The sequence below is a fragment of the Orcinus orca genome, chromosome 9, assembly GCF_937001465.1.
Source record: "Orcinus orca chromosome 9, mOrcOrc1.1, whole genome shotgun sequence".
In the NCBI taxonomy this organism is placed as follows: Eukaryota; Metazoa; Chordata; class Mammalia; order Artiodactyla; family Delphinidae; genus Orcinus; species Orcinus orca.
Genome location: NC_064567.1, coordinates 31,605,400 through 31,631,057, shown reverse-complemented (window position 1 = coordinate 31,631,057; position 25,658 = coordinate 31,605,400). Strand labels below are relative to the sequence as shown.

Genomic DNA, 25,658 nt, shown 5'->3' with positions numbered 1-25,658 from the left:
CTATTTGGTTATTTACTAACAATTTATTCCAAGACAATTTTTTTCTCTTAAACCAGGATTTCTACATGGATGGCACCACACTGTGCACAGCATTAATAATATGATCTCAATATTTTGTGCAAGTTATTTTAAGAAATTAAAGTAAAATTTTTAAAATCCTCTGCTTTCAATGTCATCATTATCATCATCTCTTTTGTAACTGTTCTCCATTTCTTTACCTAATCATCAAAGACAAGTTTCCTTTTCCCTGTTATATTAGTCCTGCAAAGGAGCTCCAACAGAGAAGAATACAATCAAGTGCATTCAAATAAAGCCTCCTTCTAAAGCAATAATCAGACAGTGCTTAGGTGGTAAACTATGCAGGGGCAGAAGGGAGAGAAACTGTCCATCCTTCCTGGGTACCTTCAAAGCTGAAATCTAGTCCCACGTTTCTAGACATGTGCAGACTATTGCAAACCTCCTTCCTGCCCAATCTTTCCTTCTACTTCCTTTTCCTGTTTCCAAACTTCCCTGCATCTCCCTCTTGATCGCCTCTCAACCATCCCCTCCTCCACACCCCAGTGGGTGATTTGGCCTTGACTCTATTGTTAGAAGAATTCGGGATGGGAGCGGTGCAATTTCCATCCCTCCACCTACGCATCCCCAGCCTCAACCATTGTTTTGAAGAGGGAAAATTTAAAGGGAAAACTAACCATGTTGGAAATTAAGTTAAAATTTAAAAAAAAGAAAATCTGTGAAGTATCTGAAATATCATTGAGAAAAGCAGCTTAGAAGAGGACAATATAAAAATAAAAACCCAAAACCATAAGAATCAGGGTCATTGTGCTCAAACAAGAGGAGCCCTCTAACAACTATAATGTTAATTACTACAAACTTCAGGACAACAGTTTCATCACAATCTAGTAACACATGAAGTAAAATTTCTAGTTAGCCAATCAACATTAAGAATTATGACACAGTCTCTTGGTGAGTGTTCATTTTCTTCATTCAATAAATATTGGTGGAACATCTACAATGTGCCTGGAACTGTGCTAAGAAACCTTAGCTTTTACAAATGAAACCCACACTGCTCTTCTTGAAAGATGAGGCTGCTCTCTCCCAGCCAGGGCCTTGCTGTGCATATGATCAACAGCAGATATTTGTAAATGGCTAAGTACTAAGTCTGTGAACCATTTTCTCACCTCATAAAGTTATGTGAAACACAGGAGGATAAAACCAACTGGCAGTCTAGCCTAGGCATGTATTCAATCATAGAGGAGGACAAATATTTTTCTCTAAACAAAATTGCTCCTGTGGGAAATATAACAGTGATAGCAACAACGATAATAAAGTCCAAAAAACAGATGCAAACATAAATATATAACCTATTTAAAAATAAACAAAGTAAGAAGCATCATGATAAACTCAGTTATATTCTGATCTTTGGGGATCATTTTTGTCAATTTCTTCAACCTTTAAGCAGTTTTTCTAAAGCACATACTTGAGACTGAAACTTTTATGCTCATCTTTGCCCTAGGCCCCCTCTCAAGGAACCCTAGAAACCCACCACACTTGTACACAGCTACCTGCAGTCTCCCTGCTCAAGTCCTCCATCCTTCTGTGGAATGTTTCCAGATCTTTCCACTAGGACACCATGGTCTTTGATTTGATTCCCTGGTGCATGTGAGGTTCTAGCACTGAAATGTTTTACTTTAGGACAGCAAAGATGTTACAATGTCTCCACTTCAGTATGTATTTGGTAATGTGTGTTAAATCTACAATATTTCTTACCTAAATTATACTGTGAAACTTTCAATACTCTATAGCTGCCACATAACTGTAATTTTTTAAAGAAAGCTTAGCAAAATTGGCTAAAAAGTTTCTTTTTATTGCATTTACGTTCAGTACTGTCACCTGGAAACACAATTTTCAAGGTGCCAGCTGCTAATTTAACATCACTATTGTGCATTTTTAACAAAATAATTATCCAAGTTTTTTCTTGTCACTATCACCATGACAACAAAATTTATATCTACTTTTTGTATATTAGTTGCTCCAGAAAAGCCCAGAATGACAAGAATGTTGGTCTGCTTCCCAAACATAGTTCTAAAAAGATCTACATTTTCCTTTCACTCTTAAATTCTTTGGTGACAATAAAAAGCTGGAAGATTTCTGTTTTCCATAGTGCCTTATCCATTAGGACGTATTTTCAGAGTAGACATAGCAATATAGTCTAAGAGTCATCACATTTGGCTAAGGCGCTGAAAATAACCCATGTCTCCGGCATGGTTCACAGCAAAGACTATTAATATGACCCTATTGAATAATGTAGCTGTTACCTTAGCCTTATACTTGGGATGCTTTCAGGATTTAAGCAGCTAAGAACAAGGACCACAAACTAAATTTAAAGCACTCCACTGAAAATCATATTAAGCTGAAAACTATAAATTAAACTTGTCTCTAAGCAACAATCTAAATAGTCAAAACTTAGTGAAAACATTCACTTTCGAAAATAGCCTACTGCTTTGGGTTTCCATTGACTCATTACTGCCAAATATACATATAAAATGCATAATAAGTAAACCAACTTGAAATGAAATAAAATTCAAAAAAGAATTACCCACTAAAAAATTAAGTCCTCGGCTGCCATAAACTCAAAATGCATCAACATGCCTTTAAATTTTAATCATTAGATAAGAGGCAGTTATAATGACAAATATTCTTCAACCTAACTTTTCTTTAATTAAAAAATCAGTCTAGGGGGCTTCCCTGGTGGCGCAGTGGTTGAGAGTCCGCCTGCCGATGCAGGGGACACGGGTTCGTGCCCCGGTCTGGGAGGATCCCACATGCCGCGGAGCGGCTGGGCCCGTGAGCCATGGCCGCTGAGCCTGCGCGTCCGGAGCCTGTGCTCCGCAACGGGAGAGGCCACAACAGTGAGAGGCCCGCGTCCCGCAAGAAAAAAAAAAAAAAAATCAGTCTATAGGTCAAGTAGCTGATATAGGCAGACTATACTTTATTAAGTGAAAAGTTAAATGTTCAGTTTACTGCATAAGAAGCCATCATTAAAATTTCACTAAAGTACCATTTTTTTAAATACTATATTAAGAATTCTTATTGCATCTCCTCAGAACCCTATAGGATTTTATGGAAATAACAAAGGAGTTTCACTTTCACAGTTTTTTCGTGGCTATTCAAATCAACCAGGGTGAAATGATCAAACTTCTACCTATAAGCAGTTAAAAATCAGGCTCCTGAAAATTTTAAACAGCAGAAAGGGAACACTGAACTTGTTAACAAAAAAATCTGCTTAGTGTCTAAGGCTCTGTTTATAATCTAACCAAATAAAACTATAGGTCAGCTACAGAGCATAACTCAGCTGTTTTTGTTTGATTTAATTGTCAGGTGATTAAAATACTGAGGGTAATAGAAAAACCCATTTTAAGTCAATTAAACAAACAAATTCAACCTTCCTGGGAAACAAGAAACACACTCCTCTTTCTTTTTTCTCTCACTCCCCTCCCCTTACCATCTCTTGGGGATGAAGGTACCCAAACACTTCAACTTCTCCGAGAGGTTTGTTGTCTTAATAGCTACCTTCTTTTACTTCACGCAGGGGAACTGATTTCCCGCATCACAAGTAGGCAGATTTCATACGAAATCTTAAGATCACATTTTCTACGTAAATAATGAAAAATATATTTTCCTAAAAGTTTCAAATCAAAACTTGCCAGTTTCACAAGTGGAAATCAGCAGCCCTCCGCCTCCGTGTTTCCTTCTCTCCCTGTTTCTCTCTTTCCTTCCCAGGCTCAGCTCCTCTCATGCCCAAGTAGCTTTCCTCCACATCTCTCCTCTACCTCTCCAGAAAGCCCTACCTCCAAATGCAAGGGGAGGAAGTTCAAGCAGCTCTGGCTATTCACACCTGGCCCTGCCCTCAGCTGCTCCCTCACCGAGTCTGGTCAGGTCATGAGTGGGAAAAACGGAGGGGCGTCCACGCTCGGCTCACTGCATCCTACCCGGAATCTCCTGGGGGAGCAGCAGAATCGCGCCTAGGGTGGGAGGCGCTCCCAGAGCTGCCTTTCTTTGCAGATTCTTGCAGCTCCTACCAAGCTGCTTCCCAAACCCCAAAAACATTTCCACGCAGGAAATGTGGGATCAGCCTTCCCCTAAGGTACGGGCTGGAAACCAACCGATGAGCCTCTGTGCACGAGGAGATTCTGGGGGTGAAAGTAGGGACCAGCGATGGATGGAAGCTCATTTGGCTTCTAGACCCCAGGGAAGAAACACACTGTATTGATACCAGGTGTTGAACCTCCACCTCGCCGGGGCATAGTCTCGGGAAGAACGAGGACACCTCCCCCGCCCCAACCCCAATCCCCATCACCAAGTGATGGGGTAGCAGGCAGCTGGGACCCAAAGCGCCGGCGCTCAGCGGCAGCAGCGCCTACAGCTGGGCATGGGGCCTCTCCCAAGGGGTCTCAGGCACACGAATGAATACACACACACGCACACACACAATGGGCATCCCCACACCTGCTCGGCGCCAACCCGCCTCCCCCTCGCTGCTCTCCGGGTCCGCTGAGAGGTGCCAGGCACCCCCGAGACACGCGCCCACAGCCACGCGCGCAGAGAGAGGCCAACAATGGGAGGGTGTCCAGTTCGCCGGGAAACACACCCCAGCCCTCACCCCTGGCCAAACCCGACCGAAGCAGAGGGAGTGGGTACAGAGGCCACACGCAGGGAGCCCCGAGAACCGGGCGGACCGGGGCTGCTTCCCGCGAGGCTCGGAAAGGACAGGCGGTATCCCCAACCCAGGCGGCCGCCTCGCCCCGGCCTCGGGGGATGAGGCACCCCGAGGAGGGGGCACCCCGAGGAGAGCGCACCCGGAAGAGCCCGGGCTGGCAGGGCGCCCCGGGGGCTCCCACCCCGGAACCCCGCGCCCACCCTGGGACCTCGGTTACCGCCGCCTCCGCCGGGGCCCTCGCCGCCTCCTCTGCGGCGCGGGAGAAGTCGGGCTCGCAGCTCGCGCCGTCCGTCGCCATCTTCCTGCTCTAGCGGATCCGAATGCGAGCTCGGAGCGGCAGCTCCGGGTTCAGCCCTCCCGGCGGCGGGCGGCGCTTAACCCGCGGCGCTCCGGGGACGCGGGCGCTCGCCGCCGGGCCGCCGCCGCCGCTGCAGCGCTCCCTCCGCCCCCTCGCCGCCGTCCCCGCCGCCTTAACCCGCTGCGCGCCGGTGCGCCGCCCGCCGCCGCCTGGTCCCCGCCCGGGGCTGCCAGCCATCAGCCGGCTCCTTGAGGTGAGAGAACTGGGCACGTGCCCAGGCCGGGTTAAGGCCCGGAGCGCAGAGGGCAGAATCAAAGCTCCAGGGCGAGGCGAAGGAAAGAAGGCGCCCAAGAGCTGATTCGCCTGACACGGCCCCACCGAGCCGGCGGGGCAACGACGGACCGATTAAATGCCCGGCCTCCCTAATCCGAATTCTCTGTTAGAGCCAGGAAAGTCCTTCACTTCAGCCCCCTCTCTAGCCCACCTCTAGAAAACACAGAAGGCACCCTTTGCTTTTTTCTTAAAAAAAGAAAAAGAAAAAAAATTTTTTTACATCCAATACTGCCGCCAGGGCGTTTTTACCCATTTGGTGTATATGCCTGCCTTTGTTTGATTCTCCTTCTCCCAAAACCATCAACTTCCAGATCAAAATGCGTGCTGCTACCCTTTATTACGTTACACCCGGCCCCTCAGCCCTACCTTTCTATACAATCTCTTTTCAAGAAAGGTGAAGCAAGGCACTTTTTCGTTCTTTACCGCAAAACTGAGTGATTTTCTGAAGGGCTAACCAAGAAGTGTTAAGTGTCATCGCTTGTAAAAGAAAGCTCTCTACTTTTAAGAGAATTTAAAAGAATTACTCCCATGTGGTGGGGACACACACACCAAAAAACAAAAAGAAAATAAAAACTTGCCTAAAAATTGATTTTATGGGAATTATAGGTCTCAGAAGGTATCTCATGAGATGAGTGAGTTAGGCTCAAGCTCTTAATTTTCCCTTCCCACATCGGATTCAGTTCCTACCCTTTCCTGCCAATTCCTAGGATGTGAAAATCTATCACCTTATCAAGACCGTATGGTTACATGCCTTCCCAAATCACCAGATCCCAAAAATGTGCTGAAAGCACAAAATCAAATGGAGGCATTCAAGCTGTGTCTCAAAGAAGTAAAAGCAAACCATAACCAAATCCTGGACTTGAATTTCTGGAAGATGAATGTTTAGTCTGAGGGTTACAGATCAGAGTTCATTCTTTAAAATGGCAGACTCCTAATGAAAGGTTTCAGCACTTTTATTGCTTCACTTTCCAAACTAGATCTAAATATGACACAAAACGGGGCAGAGAAAAATCTTTTCTGCAAAGGCCCTGAAGGGGGGGGGGGATCAATACATTGTAAAAAGTTCCCTTCCAGAAAAGGTCTACATCAAGAAAGAAGTTTCACCTGGAACCCTGGGGTTAAGGGTCAAAGGTTTAGAAATCACCTCCAGGGTATCCTATAACCAGAGGTGCTCATTATTTTTCTTTGACTTCACTCTGATAGCTACTCCCTCTCTTAGCCCTATGTTTTCCATCCCTGTTCATTGTACCACTTTCTTTTATGAAATATTCTCTCTGAAATTGCTCAATATTAGAATAACTAGATTCCTTGTAAGATGAAAGAAAAGCATTTGACAGTAAAACTTAGGTGCTGAACTGATAGTAAAAATTTTAAGTTGAAACCTAAAAGCATTCCTTGTTCTTTTCAAAATGCATTTTCACATCACAAGGTAATACATTTTCTTGATACTGATACTTGATACTGATGTTGAATTACTACCCAAGAAATTAACCAGCCCACTTCTGGGGGGGGAAAATAAAGAATAAACTTCACTTGGGAGTTAAGAACTGGGAATATGACATGACAATATTTCTGGGAAGCAAATCCCATTCATTTTATACATGCAGCTCAATTTTAAAAAATCGTCATTGGGATGAAATAGCTTCTATTAGTCTAAATAAAATTAAAGCAGAATCACATCACAAAGGAATCAATCCCTGAGTGGTTTCTTCCCTCTCACCTTTTTTTTTTTAAATGAAAAATAAACAGGTTAAAAAAAAAAGGAAGAAATCACAGGACAGCACATTTTCTAACTGCCAAAATCTAGGACATGGGAAGGAAAACAAACAGCATTTTGTCTCTACCTTAAAGCTGCCACTGCCCACTGCTGAGGGCTGAAGGAATATCCCACCCTACTGCACAGAAGTAGAACACGAGGAGTTAACTGCCTCACCAGCTGCCTGGCCCAGGCTGCTTCTCCACCTGGAGGACACTTGCTGGGTTTTTTTACTCTCCTGAGAATTAGCCTCTGTTGAGATTGCAAATTAACTCTTTCTGAAAGACTTCCTTTGCACAAAGACAGGCTCTATTAGCATCAAACCAAAATAGATCTGAAAGGGTAGTGACTTGATGGCTCTAGAAATTAAATCTTTTGAAGCTTCATAAACAGCTTAAAAAAAAAAAAAAAGACATCCCAGGGTTAGAGTGAAAATTTCTGGAAGGTGGGGAAAAGAAGAGAGATGGAAGTATACACAGGAAGAAAAGAAACTAATATATATAACAAAATGAATCATGATCGTTAATCAGTAAATTTCTTTCATCATTAAAATGGAAGGAGAGATGGCCTTCCCTGGTGATCCAGTGGTTAAGACTCGGCGCTTCCACTGTAGGGGGAATGGGTTCGATCCCTGGTCGGGGAACTAAGATCCCGCATGCTGCACGGTGTGGCCAAAAAAAAGGAAGGAGAGATACTGAATATTTTACAAACAGAGAAAACTATTGGTTTCATTATTTTCTGAATCCTGGAATAGAGGTATTTGTGCTACGCCATAGCACACTCTTCAAGATTCTCTTTTAAGACCAATGAAATGGGTTTCTGCAGCTAGAAATGCAAACTTAGCTTGGGGAGCCAAGTGGCTTTCTGATTAAACCATGGCCTCGGCCTCACTAGCCACATCCTCCAACCCGCTAAACCAAAAACCCAAAGAGTTATACACAATGATGCAATGGGACGCTTCATCTTTTCACATGGAAGGAACTTACACATATCCTAAAACAATTTCCCTGGTAGAATAAGAGAATTCTTTATTTCAGTCAATGACAACATTTATGTTAAATCCAAAGAGCAAACCATATGTTATCATGCCTAAGTATTACCAAATGACAAAATTACTGAGTAGCAAATCATTTCTGACTCTACCCACAAGGCTATAGTTATACAATTTAAATATTCCAGACCATGCTTATCCCTGTCTGCACCACAGTGACCAACCTGGAAAGCCCCAAATCTTGACATAAGGAACTCTAACAAAAGAGCACAGATGAGCTTTGAGTGCCCTGTATCTATCACATGTTTTTGAAACCAAGACATTGCCAGAAATGAGTTTTTATATGACCTAACTACATTCCCTCTTAGTCAACTTGTCATTATCTGCATGTGCTTAGGCTCTTTGTGGATTTCACTCAGTAAATTTAATCCTAATCTAGTTAGCCACTCTTGTCAACAGCCTATGGTTCTGGAAGGCCTCCTCCACCAACTGCAGTTGGTGTGTGCCAAGGGAATGCAAGCTAATTTTACCTAAACGAAAGCAAAACATAATTAGAAAATTAAGTCTGCCAGGTAGAAACAAGCCAAAGCTAAACATAAATATATTATTATAATCACTCCCAGTCCCTTTTACCACCACCTCTAGCTGAGAATTGCATTTGGTCATTCAATGCTAAAGGAATGTCCAAATATAAAATATTTTTGAAGAGTTAAAGGTTCAGTAAGAACATTATTCCCCAGTTTGGTCACTCTAAGAACAGAAACTAGGGCTAATACAGAACAATGAAGCAGTGTTGGTTCAGTTCTATTTAATGTTTTTAAAATCTTAAACCATTACTTGCCGATTGGACTCTTATCTGCAGAAGTCATTTACAAGAGTAAGTTTTACTGCAGAAGGATGTTTTAGTGCAAAACCATTACGGAAAAACAATTGTAACGAAGAAATCTAGCCTGCTGCTGCCCTTCATCCACCTGAATTGGAAATGAATCTAAGTATTTCCGTTTATTCAGCCTCTTTAGCAACCCCACAAGCCTGCAGTATGTAGTTACCAGGCAACCACTAAAGCAGGGATGTTTATACCACTAGGCATTAATTATAGAGAACTTTATTTTTCTTAGAAAGTTTAAAAGCTATATAAATAGGTTGTGAGATCAGACCCTTTTCTCCTCTGATGAGGAGTGTAGAACTAACTATAAAATCAGAGCTGAGATTTTTCTTTTCACTGTGGGCTATGTATTATTATTATTATTTTTTTTTTTTTTTGCGGTACTCGGGCCTGTCACTGTTGTGGCCTCTCCTATTGCGGAGCACAGGCTCCGGATGCGCAGGCTCAGCGGCCGTGGCTCACAGGCCCAGCCGCTCTGCGGCATGTGGAATCTTCCCGGACCGGGGCACGAACCCGTGTCCCCTGCATCGGCAGGCGGACTCTCAACCACTGCGCCACCAGGGAAGCCCGGCTATGTATTATTCAGTTCAAAGGGAAATGTAACATTTGAAGAATTGATAAGGAAACTAAAGATGATGACCTTAAATTTTGACAAATGTGTAGATGGCATTTATGATTGACTTAGTGATGATTTACTTGTGATACAAAATGCAAGAGAAAAACCATAAATGAATAGCTCGCCAATGTAAAGTTATGAAATAAATGATACATCAACATTTCCCAGACAATTATAATCAGTAGCCGTATACCAGGTTGATGGAGTTTCAAATACCTTTGGAATTTTTGAGACATAAATTCCACCTTATACTGTCTAAAATCTCACTTGATGACAATAGTTTCTTGGTCTACATTTTTTGATTGTTTCAAATCAGTTGGACTTATTTAAAATTGCCTGGAAATATGATGTCATTATTTGAAAAGACATACTCTAAATATATGTAGCAGATGTTATTTAATTAACCAACAAATACAAAATAAAATTTAATTCATAACATGAATAAAACAATGTCATAGATAGACTTGAAGGCTTAGCTACATTTATGATTCAAGAATTTAAAGAAAAAAAGCATTGGTGTTGCTATTGTCATCCTAGGGAAAGTGAAGTCACCTGTAGAATAATAAAGAGAAATACTTCTGAAAAATGAGCATTAAGGTTTAAGTAGTCTGGAATGTTATTCTGACAATTAAAGAAACGTTTAACCACTGAGGCAGTTTTATGTTAGCAATACAATATTCTTTTCCTTATGGAAAACAGAAATAGCCGTCTACTGGCCATTACTATCAGAGTCAACATCCCTTTATTACTACATCATCACTTAATTTTCGTGAGTTATTACTTTGAGCATTAACATCTTCTTTGTTAAGAATCAGTTCAGTTGGGATGTATTTTACTACTATTTGTCTTCCCTTCAGTATCTGCTAAGGACCTCACATTGTCAGCTTTCAGCCTCCAACTGCTGACCATTGACTATCCAAAAGGCATGATGCTATCTGGGTCACAAGACACATTTGCTTGACATTTTCTGCTTTGATCAGCCCTCCACCCTCACCCAATGTGGCCATAGATACCCATTGGAATAGCGGTGGGGAACCCCGTTCCCAAAATTTAAAATTTGAGTTGAACCGAATCTGCTCAAAACCCCTGGGCGTGAGCAGCGGGTAAAGGCACCCCATTTACAAATACCACACTGTATGGTTCTGTTTCCTCTACAGAATCATTTTTAGAGCCATAGAACCAAACAAAAACATAATCATAAATTCAAATGGGAGAGGTAAAGCAATAAAGCTTCTAAAAGGAAAATAGCTTCATAAACTGTAAATCAGAACTTAAGTCCTTACTTTCAATGCAATTAATTTATCAATTTTTTGCCTCTATGATTAGCGTTTTGTGTCCTGTTTATTAAATCTTTGCTCAGCTCCTTCCCCTCCCAGATGCTGTTTTCTGTTGGTTTCTTGAAGTCTCATCCTGCCCTGCTTAGAATTCAGCCTAAAATTTAAGAGGAAATTGTATACAGATCTTTTGGACTCTTTCTCTTAAGTTTCTTCCCCTCTGGGGCTTTGTCCTTCAAATCCCAGACGCTCTGGCAATCCCCAAATAAAACTCATCTTTATTCCCCAACTGACCTCTACCCCATTCTTAGCCCTTCGCTCAAGAATCACTGTTCCTCAAGCCTTGCCGGCATTCACTACTTGCCAATGCCTTCTAACAGTTGTTTCATATATGTTGTTTCACTTGTTTAACTTTCAGTAGGAGGGCTGGCCCAATACTAGGTACCCTGTCATAACTGGAACTGAAAACCACATGTGCTTACTTTTAGAGAGACTATTTATAATTAACAAAACTTTCTAATGTTCCGTTGCCTAATTGTTTTGCTCCAGGACCGTATAACTTTTCTCGTTCTAGGGATTGGGGTGAAACCAGGGTTACACTCTCCAGTTGCCACTGACAAACAGAATCCAGGTACTGATATCTGCTACCTCATCTATAGTCAAACATGAAAAACTATGTTGGCAATAAAGGATGACATTGCAGCAGTAGAGCTAATATCATGATATACAAACTATATTACCAGTCTTTAAAATGTAGCAATGTTCCTCTTATTTCTAGTGAGTAGCATGCCTGTGTGGGTTTCAGCATATAAGAGAAAAATTAGAGATTGAAAGGGAAGAGGAAGAATAGAGTGAGCGGTGGCCTTGGGTTTCCCTCAGCTAAGAGACTGATGCAAATCGGATGTCTTTCAAAAAACAAAGGTATTTCAAATGTGAAGATTCCGGTACATTCTGGGAGCCTTCGGCAGATTTTCCAGACTTCAACATCAAATGAAGATTGGTGGTGGGTACGTAAGAACGTTACTCCAAGTCTGCAATACCTAACACTGAGTCCAACGCATGATGAGCAGTCAGTCATATTTAATCAAATTAATTCAATGGAACCAATGGGTGGATAGGTGGAAACAAAGATGAATAAATGGATGAAGTAAATGTTACTTTCTTACTCTTTCACGTGATTGGTCCCTTTGGCATTGCAGTGAAACTTACTGATTCCTTCTCAGAAAAATTTTTAACGCATAAAACAAAACATAGGCCAAAAAACAACAGCAACAAAATAGGATCATAAAGAAAACCAGTTATGTTCAAGTCCAGTGATGAAAAATTCTGCATTTACAAAACGAATTTGTAATGCAGAAATAGATGTGCTTTTTCTTCCATAGTAAATAAGATGATATAGTGGTAGGCCCATAATTAATGTAATTTTGAAGTTTCCATGAATGTAAATAATATTTTGAAAATTCTACAACAGTTTTATGTATTAAGATCTTAAATTATCTCTAATTTCTATTGTGACAAAGTCACAGGTACTGCCAGCCCTATTGTGGTCTTTTGCCTAAATTCATAATTGAAGTAAATACTGTCGGTGAGAGGTTAGTGAACATGAAAACACAATTTTTAAATTTTTATTTTTATGGACATCCTATGGAATTCTATCCACAAACACTATGGTTTAAGAAGCTCACTTTGTACCTATTAGGCATACTTCTTAAAATGAAATTTCTGCCCAGTAGGAGACATTTAATGAGACCTTTTGGGGGGAGGGGTGGGGAAGATTGAAATTTAGGTATGATAGGCCAAATAGCGTATTCTGAGAAGGAGAGAAGTTAAAGACTCCCAAATGCCCCCACCCCCCGAAAACAAAACAAAACAACTTGGGTCACATACCCTAGAGTAGTAAAGTGCAGGGTTCCATGATTAAGAAACTCTTTCTGTGACCTTGGGCAAGTGCTTCCCTCAGTTATCCATCAGTTAAGTGGCAGTCATAATGGATCTCACCTCTACAGGGTTGTTGAGAGGATTAAATCGATTAATTCTTTTAAAGTACTTAGAACAGTGTCTGGCCCACAGAAAACTCCTAGTAAGTCATTACTATTTTCAAGTTCTGCATATACATATTACACAATGAATAGTCAGCCTAATATACATGGAATTTCAGAAAGAAATAATTTATTGAATTTAATAAAATGATTCTGTAACTACACAATAGTCCTAACAAGGCTATTTGTATAATTTTTCAAATTTTAAACCAAGTATTCTAAGATTTTAGATTAAATAGTAAAAACTCTCCATTAAGTGCTTGCAAAAGTCATAATTAGAGAAATGTGGGATGGGTCCTATACGTCAGTTCTGGCCAAACTGATTATTGCTAGATTTAAAGCATGGACTCTTTCTTTTTTTTCTTTGGTCCTTGAATGTTTTTTTTTTAAAAAAAATCTTTATTGGAATATAATTGCTTTACATTGGTGTGTTAGTTTTTGCTTTATAACAAAGTGAATCAGCTATACATATACATATATCCCCATATCTCCTCCCTCTTAAAGCATGGACTCTTTTGTCCAATGAGGAAATGTTTTAATTAAATACTACATAATAATGGTTCAAAAATATCCCTAGGTTTCATGTAGAGCTGGGGTCAAAAACTCTGAGCTAGTATAGGCCATTAGATCCAAACCAGCCTAACCCAATGAAATGGGTTAAATCCAGTAAGCAGACATGTTTTGTTTGACTCATACAATGTTCTCTTTTTTGAAAAAGGAATACATTGCCAACATTTAAAAATTGGGGAACTTTATATAAAAATTCAGTTTTCCAACCTCTCAAAGACTCAGAAGATCTGAAATCACTGGGCTCACACTGAGTACTTTTGAGCCTGACGAGTGTGCTCACCAGCTGTCTAGAATCTCCACCTACCCTGTTTTATTTTACTTTACTTCCTTTCTTGCTTGTCTTCGACAGAGTTTTAACTTCATGATCCTTAAGGCAAAACATTGTATTAGTTTGTGTGATCCCAATAAGATTTTATGCATTTTATTTATTTCAGTAAAAAAGGTGGTAGAGGAAACCTGGACTTAAAAACATTTCTAAGACCTGGTGATGTGAGTACCTTGCTATCCACCATCAAAAAGCATGCTAACAATTCATAAATCCTCTGAAAAAGGTCAATATAAGCATGTGTTATGGGCTGAATTATGTCCTCCTCAAAATTCATTTGTTGAAGTCCTAACCCCTAGTACCTTAGAATGTGGCTATATTTAGAAATAGTCTTTACAGAGGTAATGAAGGTAAAATGAAGTCAGTAGAGTGGGCCCTAACCTAATATGACTGGCATCCTTATAAAAAGAGATTAGGATACAGACACAGAGGGAAGAGTGAAGAGGATAAGAGGCCTCCGAAGAAACCAGTCCATAAACCAAGGAGAAAGGCCATCTACAAACTAAGGGGAAAGGCTTCAGAAGAAACCAACCCTGCTGACACCTTGATCTTGGAATTCTGACCTCCAAAATTGTAAGAAAATAAATTTCTGTTTAAGCCACCTAGCCTGCGATCTTTTGTTATGGCAGCCTAAGCAAATTAATACAGCATCTGTTCTGAAGGGACTCATTCTTCCCCTGGTCTCCCACAAGTGACTTTTATATCAACCAGCTCATCTCTAGGGTAAGCTCACATCTCTAGAGTAAGGAGATATGAACAGACTTGAGGCAGTGTGGGGTGCATCAGTGCTTCTCAGTTCAAGGGTTGTTTGTACCTGCAATCCTGAAGTTTGTCACAAGCAATTCGTCCCTAACAATAGGCACAGTACTAAAGTTTGCTTTTTTTCCTTCTTTCTTTTCTTTTTTTTTTTTTTGGTACTGTAAATGATATCAGATTCAAGGTCATTTCTGTATCATCTCATTCACTTTATTTTGAAGATGCTTTCATGAGTCTGGCTAGCCCACTAAGAACTGCACAAAGCTTATCACACATCTTATTTATGCCTGCAGCGCAACCCACATGCAAACTTTTCCCATCAATGTGCCAGGACTCAGAACTGCCCACACCACACAACTAGGGGCTCCACTCATCGGGTGGTCTACGTAAATGGAAGCCCCATGCTCCACAGAAGCTGTGAACGCTGAATAAGATTTTAAAACGCTGGTTGTAATTTAAAATTCAGGGGAGTTGTTATTAGAAGAGCTGTTTGACCTGAAGCAGGTGACTAATCTTCAGTGACTCTCTTTTTGACGCTATACAATGGGAATGAGCATTTCATCACTTCACAGGGTGGTTGTAAGGATTAGATGAGATTAACATGTACAAGTGCCTCAAATGCTGAAAAGAGGCACGCAAGGATTATTACAACCTTGAGTTAGCTGCCAGCCCTCAGGTTCAAGGATTCTTTCAGCTGAACATCTGCAGCCTCATCATTAAGAAATACCACCAGGGGACTTCCCTGGTGGTCCAGTGGCTAAGACCCCACGCTCCCAATGCAGGGGGCCCGGGTTCGATCCCTGGTCAGGGAACTAGATCCCACACGCTGCCACTAAGAGTTCGCATGCCACAACTAAAGATCCCACATGCCGAAACAAAGACCTGGTGCAGCCAAATAAATAAATATTTTAAAAGACAGAAAAACATCACCAGCCCTTGGTTGGGTCAGATCATGGTGGAACTTCCATCCTATGTACGCTCATATTTCTGAGCTCTTCACTGATGAAATGCCTCCAGGGATAAAGCATGAAAGGAGTTTCTCTTTCCCTCATTACCACATTTTTTAATAAGTGAAATTTCCCCTGTCAGAACACATCAAGATACCATGGTGACAATTGCTATAGGAATGCTAGATTTAGAAAGAAATAAGATGATCTTAACTCTGTTATCTGCTACCTGTGTTCAACAGCCTAAACCAAATCCGTGCTGGCCAGATGACTGAAAGTGACCACCTGCCCCAAATATTTTGACCATTCTCTCCTCTAGAACCTAGAACTCCCACTTCCTAAGGCCTTTCAAAGTTTGCACATAGAATTAAGTCCCAGCCTTACCTGAGACACAGATAAACAGGGATAACATTAACAGAGTTTAAAAAAAAATTTTTTTAATTTGTAATTATCCACTTGAATCTATCAATAGGTCAGAGGTCATTAAATCAAATGATTACAAGGGCCAGGGATGGAGGATATCTGAATAAGGATGGCCAGGTGTGTAACACAGGAGAGAATGATAGGGATTTGAACCAACAGGAACACAGAGGCTCTGTCCAACTATAACGGGGGAAAAATTCCTTGAATTCAGTCAAGAAACACAAACCTAGTGATGTCACAGCTTCTAATTTTTCAAGAGAAGGAAGAAATCAAGTGTTTATGTGAAATTTCCCAATTTTAAAAACATATCTGCAAGTCAAATCTGGCCATGTTTGCCAGTGTTCTGATTGATGGGTGCCCTTAATCCAGGAATCATCTCCCCTTAGCCTAAAAATACAGAAAAATTGAAGCATGGTAAATGGTAAAAATGTGCATTCCGCGTGTCCTCCCCAGGTATCCTCACCAAATAAGCCCCTTTTGGAGGCTAAACAGCTGCATACTTTAACCAGCAGACCAGGAGATGCATGTGGAGATCAGTCAGGAACCACCTTTTGGAGCACACTGCTGAAGACAGGAAGCTACTCGCAAGCTAACATCCATCTTTGTGTCCCCTGGGCCTAGCATGCTACCAAGCATGGGAAGTTTCAAGAGTGAATGAATTCTTCCACATCCTAGTGCTGATTGATAACACTCATAAGAATAGATTTTTACTAAAAGCTGTATTAACCAATTTCATCTAATTCTCTTCAAGTAGCTAGCAAGGCCCCCAAGATACAAGATACCAAATAAATTCAGCAAAACAAATTTGGATTGGGGCAGGAAAGAAGAGCAAGGAAAATTCTGGAACATGGAACATTTTCTGGGTTGGGCAGCTCTGGGTGAGTGGGCTTCAGTGTGTGTCCCCATAGCATCTAAAGGGCTCAGAGGCACTGAGAAATATTTAAAGGCATCAAAATAAACTGTTTACCACGATAGCAAAGTTTGACACGGTGGAAAATAATTAGGCCCAGAGTCTGCTGTAGTTACCATTTAGCTCCATGTATTTGTCAAAATTATGGTGGTTAATAAAATACATCTATGAATCAAGGACAGATAGTAATAGAAATATGTCAATCAAAATACAATAAATACTGATATTATTTCAAACTCCAGATTTTCCTATGTTAATATCCCTTGAAATTCATTTGTATATTCCTCTAATTATCTTTAGAGTGAATCACAAATTTTCATTTATTAGAATTATCAACGCAGCAACATATCCTGCTTCTCAGGAGAGGGGTGGTGAATTTTTAATCAATACTGATTTTGGAGCAACATTGTGAAGGATATCTAAAAGGCTTAGATTTTTCAAAATAAATTATTTTGAGGGCCAGCATAGTAAAAATGACTAGAAAAGTATGTAATAAACATAATATGTGGTTACATTCATCATTGTCTTACTAATTATAAAGATCCCTGTTCCCCATGTCCTTTTTTCTACAGAAAATGGAGGTTCCTTTCTCTCTCCTCTCATTGCTGGGACCCCTTGAAGCTTTCGCAGGCTGGGCCTTATCTCAACTCCAATAGCTCTGTCCTCTCTGTTACCACTTGGGATCTCTCCCATTTTGCCTTGTGACATTATTTGATTATTCTAATATAAGTGTTGGCAAACTTTTTGCCAAGCAGTAAATATTTTAGGCTTGTGGGCCATACATTGTGGCAACAACTCAACTCTGCCGTATGCAATGTGAGAGCAGCTATAGCTGTTGGGCCAGAGTTGTCCTGCAAGCTGTATTTTGCTTACCCCATTCTAATAGAAAATTATGTACTTTTTGTATTATTTACAATTTTACCTTGTCTCCCCAAATGGATCATAAGTTCCCTGCAGACAGGAAAGTCTATATCCTGTTTTGCAACACCTGTAGGACTTTGGCCAACAATGTTTGGATCATTATGTGGTCTTGATGAATGTTTGTTCGTTGACTGTTGGCTGTTTGATTTTGTGTGTTGGGGGAAGGGGAGTAGACTCAGAAAACGACAGAATCATTTAATGGAAGAGACCTTGGCTGTCATCCACCCACTCACTTTGTAGATGAAACCAAGGCCCGATGGGCTTGTGATTTTAGCCATACAAGAGGTTACAGGTTATGCTTCAAGCATATATGCAGTGTTAGTGATCACAACTTTATCAGCCTTCTTTTAACAACCAAATGAAATAAAGTGAGCTCTCATCCCACACAACTCAAGTATGTCCTGTGCCCTCCTCCTTTACATTCCTAAGGATTTCCTAGAGTATTTTCAGTCCCCTGTTATTCCCTTACCAACTGCTCTGAATTCTTACCTTTTGACCCTCTTGCCCTCAGATCTTCCAATCATGTCACGGTTTTCCTTTTTTCTGCACAGTGAAGTATCTACTCTGAGTTTTCCATCATAAAAAACCTCATGTTTAAACCCAATGTGACTTTTAATAAATGTAAAAATCCAATTCCCTGCTGATTCAGAAATGTATCCTCTCAACAGCTGAAAGTCACCAACATTTGCGTATTTCCAGCAGCCAGGAAGATGGTTAAATTTTAGTTTCAGGAGTTTAAAGCATAAAACCAATTGTTTTTCAAAATATGAAATTGCATTTTTTTGCTAAATAAGCCTTTCCTTACTACACACACTGCTCATAACTCTAGAGATTCTACTTCCCATCTCCAAACCCCAAAGTCCATGCCTCTCTGGTGAGAATTACTGTGCCTAAAGGAACTGAATATAGCTCCAACCCTGGCAGAAAACCCAGGGTAAATTTACAGAGTGAGAAGGCTCAGATTTGAGAGATCAGATTATGGTAACATTCTGCTACTTTTGGAATCATACACAAAGCAGGCAGCCAATTTTACATAGTTCATTAGAGGGAAGTAAAGCATCCTTAGCACCCTTACCAACAAAGATTTGATGCTTAAAGTGATCTCAGAGTATGAGCATAATCAAAGCCTTAAGATACCCAACAAATAGCAATAAGGGCTCTCATAACTGCACCACAGTGCAGATCAGTGGAAACAATAATGGATTAATGGAATTGAGGGGTAAAACAAAACGATGGCCTAGAGCAAAGGATATTCTCTTAACTATGCCTGGCTAAGAATGATCATTAAATCCTGAAAAGGAAGGAACTGGATAAAATATCAATACCCCACATATAACATTTGTGGTTGTCAAGTATCATGACATCTGAATAGAATTTCTTCTTCTACAGTACAGGTTCCCTAATAATTCTCAACTAATTCTTCTGATGACTCATTGAAGTATTATAACTTAGCTATCTAAACTGGGGACTAAAACCTGGTAATAACCTTTGACTTTTTACAGGGGTTACATTATGTCTCCATGTGCTGTTATATGTTACGTTGGATATTTAGCCTACATAAATTTCAAACCTCAACCAAATCACTATGAATCGGTTCTTGGATGGCCTTTTATACAACAGAATGTGGCAGAGGCACTGCTATGTGTTCTCTAAGTCCCATTTGATCACACAGGGAGATGGCTATCTCAGCCTGACAGGTAGTTCCATTGAGGTAGAGTGACTATTTCTGGTAACTTAGCCATAAACAGAATTGACATATATAACTTCCAAGCCAAAGTATAGAGAACAGCTGTGATCTCTTTTCTCTTACTCAGGGATTTAGAAGTCAACAGTTCCACGTGACATAGCTACAAGGTATGCTCTCAAATCACCACTTGGATGAGAGCTGCTGGGACTGAGAAAAATGCTCATTGTGTTACACCACTCAGGAGTGGGCAGGAATTTACTACCAGTTTCACCTAGCCTATCTTGACAAGTAAGGAAATTGGAAAAAAAAAAAAAAAAAGGATATAATGAATTTGATATTTATGTTACTGGGAAATATAAAAATAAAATACAATTACAGGTTAGAATTAGAAAACATTTTAAAAGAAATATAGTTTTGTGACATTCATAACATAGTTCATTATCCCTAGATAAATGAGGCAAATGACCTCTTAGATTGCATAAAATATTATACAAACAATAAATTTTGAGGTGAGATTGAATTTAATGGGTTAAGATTTAAGTCCTTTTGATTTAAAAAGTTACCGATAAAATTAATTTCATTCATCAGTTAAGACCCTAAAAATTACAGAAAATACATAAAACCATTTACAGTGTAAGCAGTAAAATTGAGTTTCATATACATTTATATTATGTAAATTAGACTATATAGCCTCCATTTAATTTACTTCGTGGCCTTTCTCCACTTTAAAGAATACTAGTTTCTAATGCACTAGGTCAGGGGTCATCAAATTATGACTTGCAGCCTAAATCTAGCCTGCTGCCTCTTTTTACAAATAACCTTTTAGTGGAACACAGCCACAATCATTAATTTATGTACTGTCTATGGCTGCTTTTGCTCGTAGCAGCTGAAATGAGTAGTTGCAACGGAGACAGTACGGTCTACAAAGCCTAAAATCTTTACTCTCTGGCCCTTTATAGAAAAAGTTTACTGAGCACTACACTAGGGAAAGGAAACCCATAGCAAAAATGCAAAAACATACACAAAAATTTTGTCCTTTGAATCCTAGTGGATTCTCCATGGCATTTTTAACTACATGCAATTTTCATCTCAACCCTGACTTTAGAACCTATACCTCCAGTGGACTGAATGTTTGTGTTACCTTCAAATTCATATGTTGAAATTCTTATCCCAATATGATATTTGGAGGTGAGGCCTTTGGGAGGGGATTAAGTCATATGAGTGGAACCTCATGCATGATATTAGTGCTCCTAAAATTGCAAGAAGAGGTTGGAGAGCTAGCTAACCCTCTGCCCTATGAGAACATAGAGAGAAGATAGCCATCCATAAATCAGAAAGAGGGCACTCACCAAGAACCTGACCATGCTCACTCCCTGATCCTGGCCCTCCAGAACTGTGAGAAATACATTTCTGTTCTCTATAAGTCACCAGTCTATGGTACTTTGTTATAGCAGCCTGAACTAAGACACATGCATAGGATGGGAAATCACAACACCTGGTCTGGTTATCGCAAATTCTGCATGAGAAGAGTAAAAAGTAGTCTAAATTTTACCATATATGAGGTCCATCTTCAGTATATGGTTGTGTTGCTTTTAATTCTTCTTCCGAATTATCTTGCACATTGTCAGAGTAATCTGTTTATTGGTAAGATTTCCAATAAGTAGCTCTTGTATTTTCTCTCCCCTTTGATAATATTCAATGGCTTCCTAAAACCCATGGTACCCAATAGACTCTTCTGCTCTGCATAATCTAACTAGCCCTTCCAAAACATTCTTATTTTCTATCACTCCATAAAGTTCTTGCTGTGTCATTTAGATATAAATTTTCACTTTTTTCCTCCTGCAGTTTTATTAATCAACTAATGTGTTTTTTAAAACAAAATTGGAAAAAAATGGTTCTGAAGAGCCTAGGGGCAGGACAGGAATAAAGACGCAGATGTAGAGAATGGACTTGAGGACACGGAGAGTGGGAAGGGTAAGCTGGGACGACGTGAGAGAGTGGCATGGACATATATACACTACCAAATGTAAAATAGCTAGTAGGAAGCAGCCACATAGCACAGGGAGATCAGCTCAGTGCTTTGTGACCACCTAGAGGGGTGGGATAGGGAGGGTGGGAGGGAGACACAAGAGGGAGGGGATATGGGGATATATGTATACGTATAGCTGATTTACTTTGTTATACAGCAGAAGCTAACACAGCATTGTAAAGCAATTATACTCCAATAAAGATGTTTAAAAAAAAAAAAGAAGCACTCCTACAAGGGGCTTAGCACTGGTGTCAGAGGATGCTCCTTTGATCTCTAGACATATGACCACAAAAAAAAGAACAACTGTGACATGAATTGACTTTACAATGATGAGACTGAGCCCTTAAATCAATAGAAGTGTGACTTTAAGGTTACATCTTAAATATATTGATACATTTAACATTGTTAATATGAGAAAGATACTAAGTTTAAAATGCAATGTATTTTTACATCATTAAAATTATTTTTTGACTATTTGGAGGCTGATTACTTTGCTTACTAAACTGTGAGCAGGAACTCTAATTCATGTATACTACACAGGAGGCCAGTTTACTGATACTTTCTACAAATATGGATTAGGCAGGAATTTAAGTGGGGGGTTGAGTTCTTAAGTAACTCAAGAGATTGGAACTTTTTAAAAAACTCTCTACTCAGCCCCCTAAGCAACTTTTAAAAAGCTCTACCCTGTTTTGTAGCACTTGATTCCTCAAAACGTAAATCTTGTCTTTTCCCCCCACTCCTCTTGAGGGCTTTTTTTCCTTTCTGAGCTAAATGTTTTTAGATTCGCTTTATCATGTGAAATATTTGTCTTTTCCTCACATCGGAATAATTCTTTCTCCAAACAAACTACCAGATAACCTGGAAACTGTTTTAATTTCCCAGGTAGAGATTTGAATGACTGCACAAAATTTATAATAATAATCTACGTGATTGCAGATGTATGAACACTTTTGAAAAAAGATGAAATAGGAACTAATGGAGGGAATTCATAACTGATTTAAATCTAAGTATTGGGTACCAATGTCGTTTTAGAATAAGGTCCCCTTCAACACAAACATGCTCTTAAGAGGATACTGAGAATCTGAAGTAGGAGAAGCTGTAGGACCACAGGGTACAGATGATGTGATGTTAAAAGAAGTAGGTGGGCCATAGGAAGAGATTTGTGGATGTGGCTGACTCTTGGCTTCTCAGGGAGTAGGAGGATTTTGCATCGAGAAATAAACCATGCACCTTTTGAAGTTATGCCTCATCTATCACACGTCTTTATATACTGATTAACTGCCTCTCTCAGCAAGAAGGATGAGCCAGCTTGCTCTCTCCGCACAAAAGAAACCAGTTCTGCAGCTCATGAATTAACCCTTCTATTGCCAGGTAAACTATTTTTCAGGATAATAAAAACACAGAAATAACATGTTTCAAGTGATAGGCTGGCAAAAACACATGGTAATTATCTTCTAGCTAAACTTAATCTAAGTTTATTACCTAATAAGCTCTAAGATCATTACCTAATAACCTGGAGTGGCTGCTAAAAACTCAGAGGTGGCAAAGGATGTGAGAGTACACCAACTGGAACATTCCTCTACATGCAGTCAGCAGCAGTCGGAATCCATTTGAGATATGGAAGGAACCAAAATAGACACGGATTCACAGAAGACTATTGCATGCTTGATGTTTGGGAGAACTGAGTTGGCTAATTTCTCATGTAGGATTTTCTAGAGTAATGATTCTATAGTCTTAATGTGCCTACATATCACCTGGGGAGCTCATTAAACTACCCATGTTGATTCACTACATCTGGATGGGTCCTGAGAGGCTGCATTTCTAGCAATCACCCAGTCGGTGATTAACTCATCAATCTTAACCCATGCTCCAAAGTATGTAACCTTCATTCTCCTTAATCATGTGGGGTCTCTGCATTTCTATAGGCTCTCCTGCTCTTAGCCCCAACCTTAGCTATACAAGATTAGCGGTGGCCTTCCCAGATGTGCTCTGTCGCTAAATGTAGGTAGGTAGCTGATGGACTGCAGGTCCAATTGTATTATCTTCAAACAACAGAGGGACTGCTTTATTAAAACCTGATATAGATTCAAACATATCAAAGAGAACAAGTAGAGATAGTGGGAGAAGGCTTCATAACAATAAAAAACGCACCTAAGCATACGAATTTTCTAACTTCTTTGGCATGTGTAGAACATATTTTAGGCAAAAATATAAGAATGGATTTGCATGCAAGAATATATTCATGGTGTTAAGCAAGTAACTTACCCAGTTCTGCCGCTTAGATTGCTGCCCAAACAGGAAGCAGTAATGATACCTTACTTTTGTATATTTAGTTACAGGGCACTGTCACATGCATTATCTCTTTAACCCTTAGAATAACCCTCTGATATAGGTGTTATTATTTTACAGATGAAGAAACAGAAACTGGCAGGTTCTGTGCCTAATTTCCCAGCTGATAGATGGCAAACTTTGGACTTAATGCAATGGTTCTCAGCCTTGGCTGCATATTGAAATTACTGGAAGAGCTCGAACAATGATGATGCCTGGGTCCCACCCTCAGACATTCAGAGGTAACTGGTCTAGGGAGTGGCCTGGGCATACGGATTTTTTAAATCTTCCTGTTGAGTCTAATGCAGGATTTCTCAACCTAAACACTACTGACATTTGAGGATTATTCTCTGGTGAGGAGGGCCATGCTATGCTTTGTAGGATGTTTAGCAGCAGCCCTGGCCTCTACCCTCTAGATGTTAGTAGCACCTCTCCAGTTGTGACAACTAAATGTCTCCAGACATGGCCGAATATTCCCTGGGAGGTAGGATCACCTGGGTGAGAAGCACTGCTTAATGTACAAACTTGTGAATGGATTACTGATAAATAGCTACATTATCAGCAGCGACTGTCAATTTATATGTTAATTTATTAATTTAAATTAACTTTACTCATGTTCAGGGAGGTGGAACAATTCATCATATTTGCCTTTTCCCAAGTTCATCAAAATTAGGAGCCAAACCTTACAAGTATTTTTAGAATACTATATTTATTTGATGATTATCTAATCTAAAAAGACAAAAGAAAGTTCTGTTTATCTGTAGTTTTTAATCCACTCAATGACATTTTCTTAGTGTTACTACAGGCTGGGCCAGTATTTCCCAATCTTGCCTGATGATAGGAATCACCTGGAATGCTTATTAGAACAACAGATTCCTAGGCCCTAACCCAGAACTACTCAAACAGAATTTCTAGGGAGAGGCTAGACAATCCAGATCATTTAACAAGTGCCCTCAGCTAAGCCTTATCATCAGGGAACTTTGGGAAAAACTGGGTTAGGCATAGGAATACAGAGAGAAACAAGACACAGCCCCTGCCCCCAAGGAGACATGTAAGCAAATAGTTATAATTCATGGTGGCAAGAACAAAATTATAAGTGTGTAGATGCCTGGAATGCAGTGTACAGGTGGGAGTAACAAATCTTTTTTTAGTAGGGGAGGCATTGCCCAGAGAAGGGCATATGTGAGAGATATTGTCTGTCTTGGATAACCAGGGGTATAAGGTTTAAAAGTTCTTTCCAGGTAGAGAAAATCAACAGGAGAAAAATCCTCCTGGTTTCAGTTTCTAGCCTCCTGGTTAAAATCCTCCTGGTTTCAAGCTTATAGCCATGCACATAGTAGATGCTCAATAAATATCTATTCTTTGGTCAACCTTAAGTCCACAGCACAGCACCATAAAGCTCTCTTGCCAATGATTTCACACACTTAGTATTATCCCCAAATGAACATGAGAAAATTTTGCCTACACTAGAGGTTTGCCAATAGATTAACATTTTGCACCTCATTTAAGCACCTCTCACTCAGATTCTTTTTCCTCAGAATTAACTTTCCTAACCTTGTCTGATAGGTGATTTAAAAAAAAAAAAAAAAAGATATTCCAAAGCTCCTTAGAAGCTGAATTACTATGGGATTACTGTGTGTGCATAAAAGATGCAACAAGCTTCTGCAGAGAATTAACAGGAACATGAATAGCATTTCCAGGTTGTGCAAAAGACCTACCTTTAAATGATGATGACACTGGCACTGCAAACCAACCTGAAGATTTGGCGACATCTCCAAATGTTCCTTCTGCTCCTAAGGCTGCTTCCCAGGAAGCCTGATAAGATGATGCTGGTTCTATAAGAAAGAGG

At 40.0% G+C, this 25,658-nt stretch overlaps 1 protein-coding gene across 1 annotated transcript in view; it reads right to left on the bottom strand.

Annotated features, from left to right (window-relative positions):
* Positions 1–5,123, bottom strand: part of CTTNBP2 (cortactin binding protein 2) — a 154,264-nt gene extending 149,141 nt beyond the window's left edge. Inside the window, exon 1 of the mRNA XM_004269849.3 lies at positions 4,938–5,123. Coding sequence (XP_004269897.1) covers positions 4,938–5,018 — 81 coding nt within the window. The 5' untranslated portion in view covers positions 5,019–5,123. The remainder of the gene's footprint in view (positions 1–4,937) is intronic.
* Between the last annotated feature and the right edge of the window lie 20,535 nt (positions 5,124–25,658).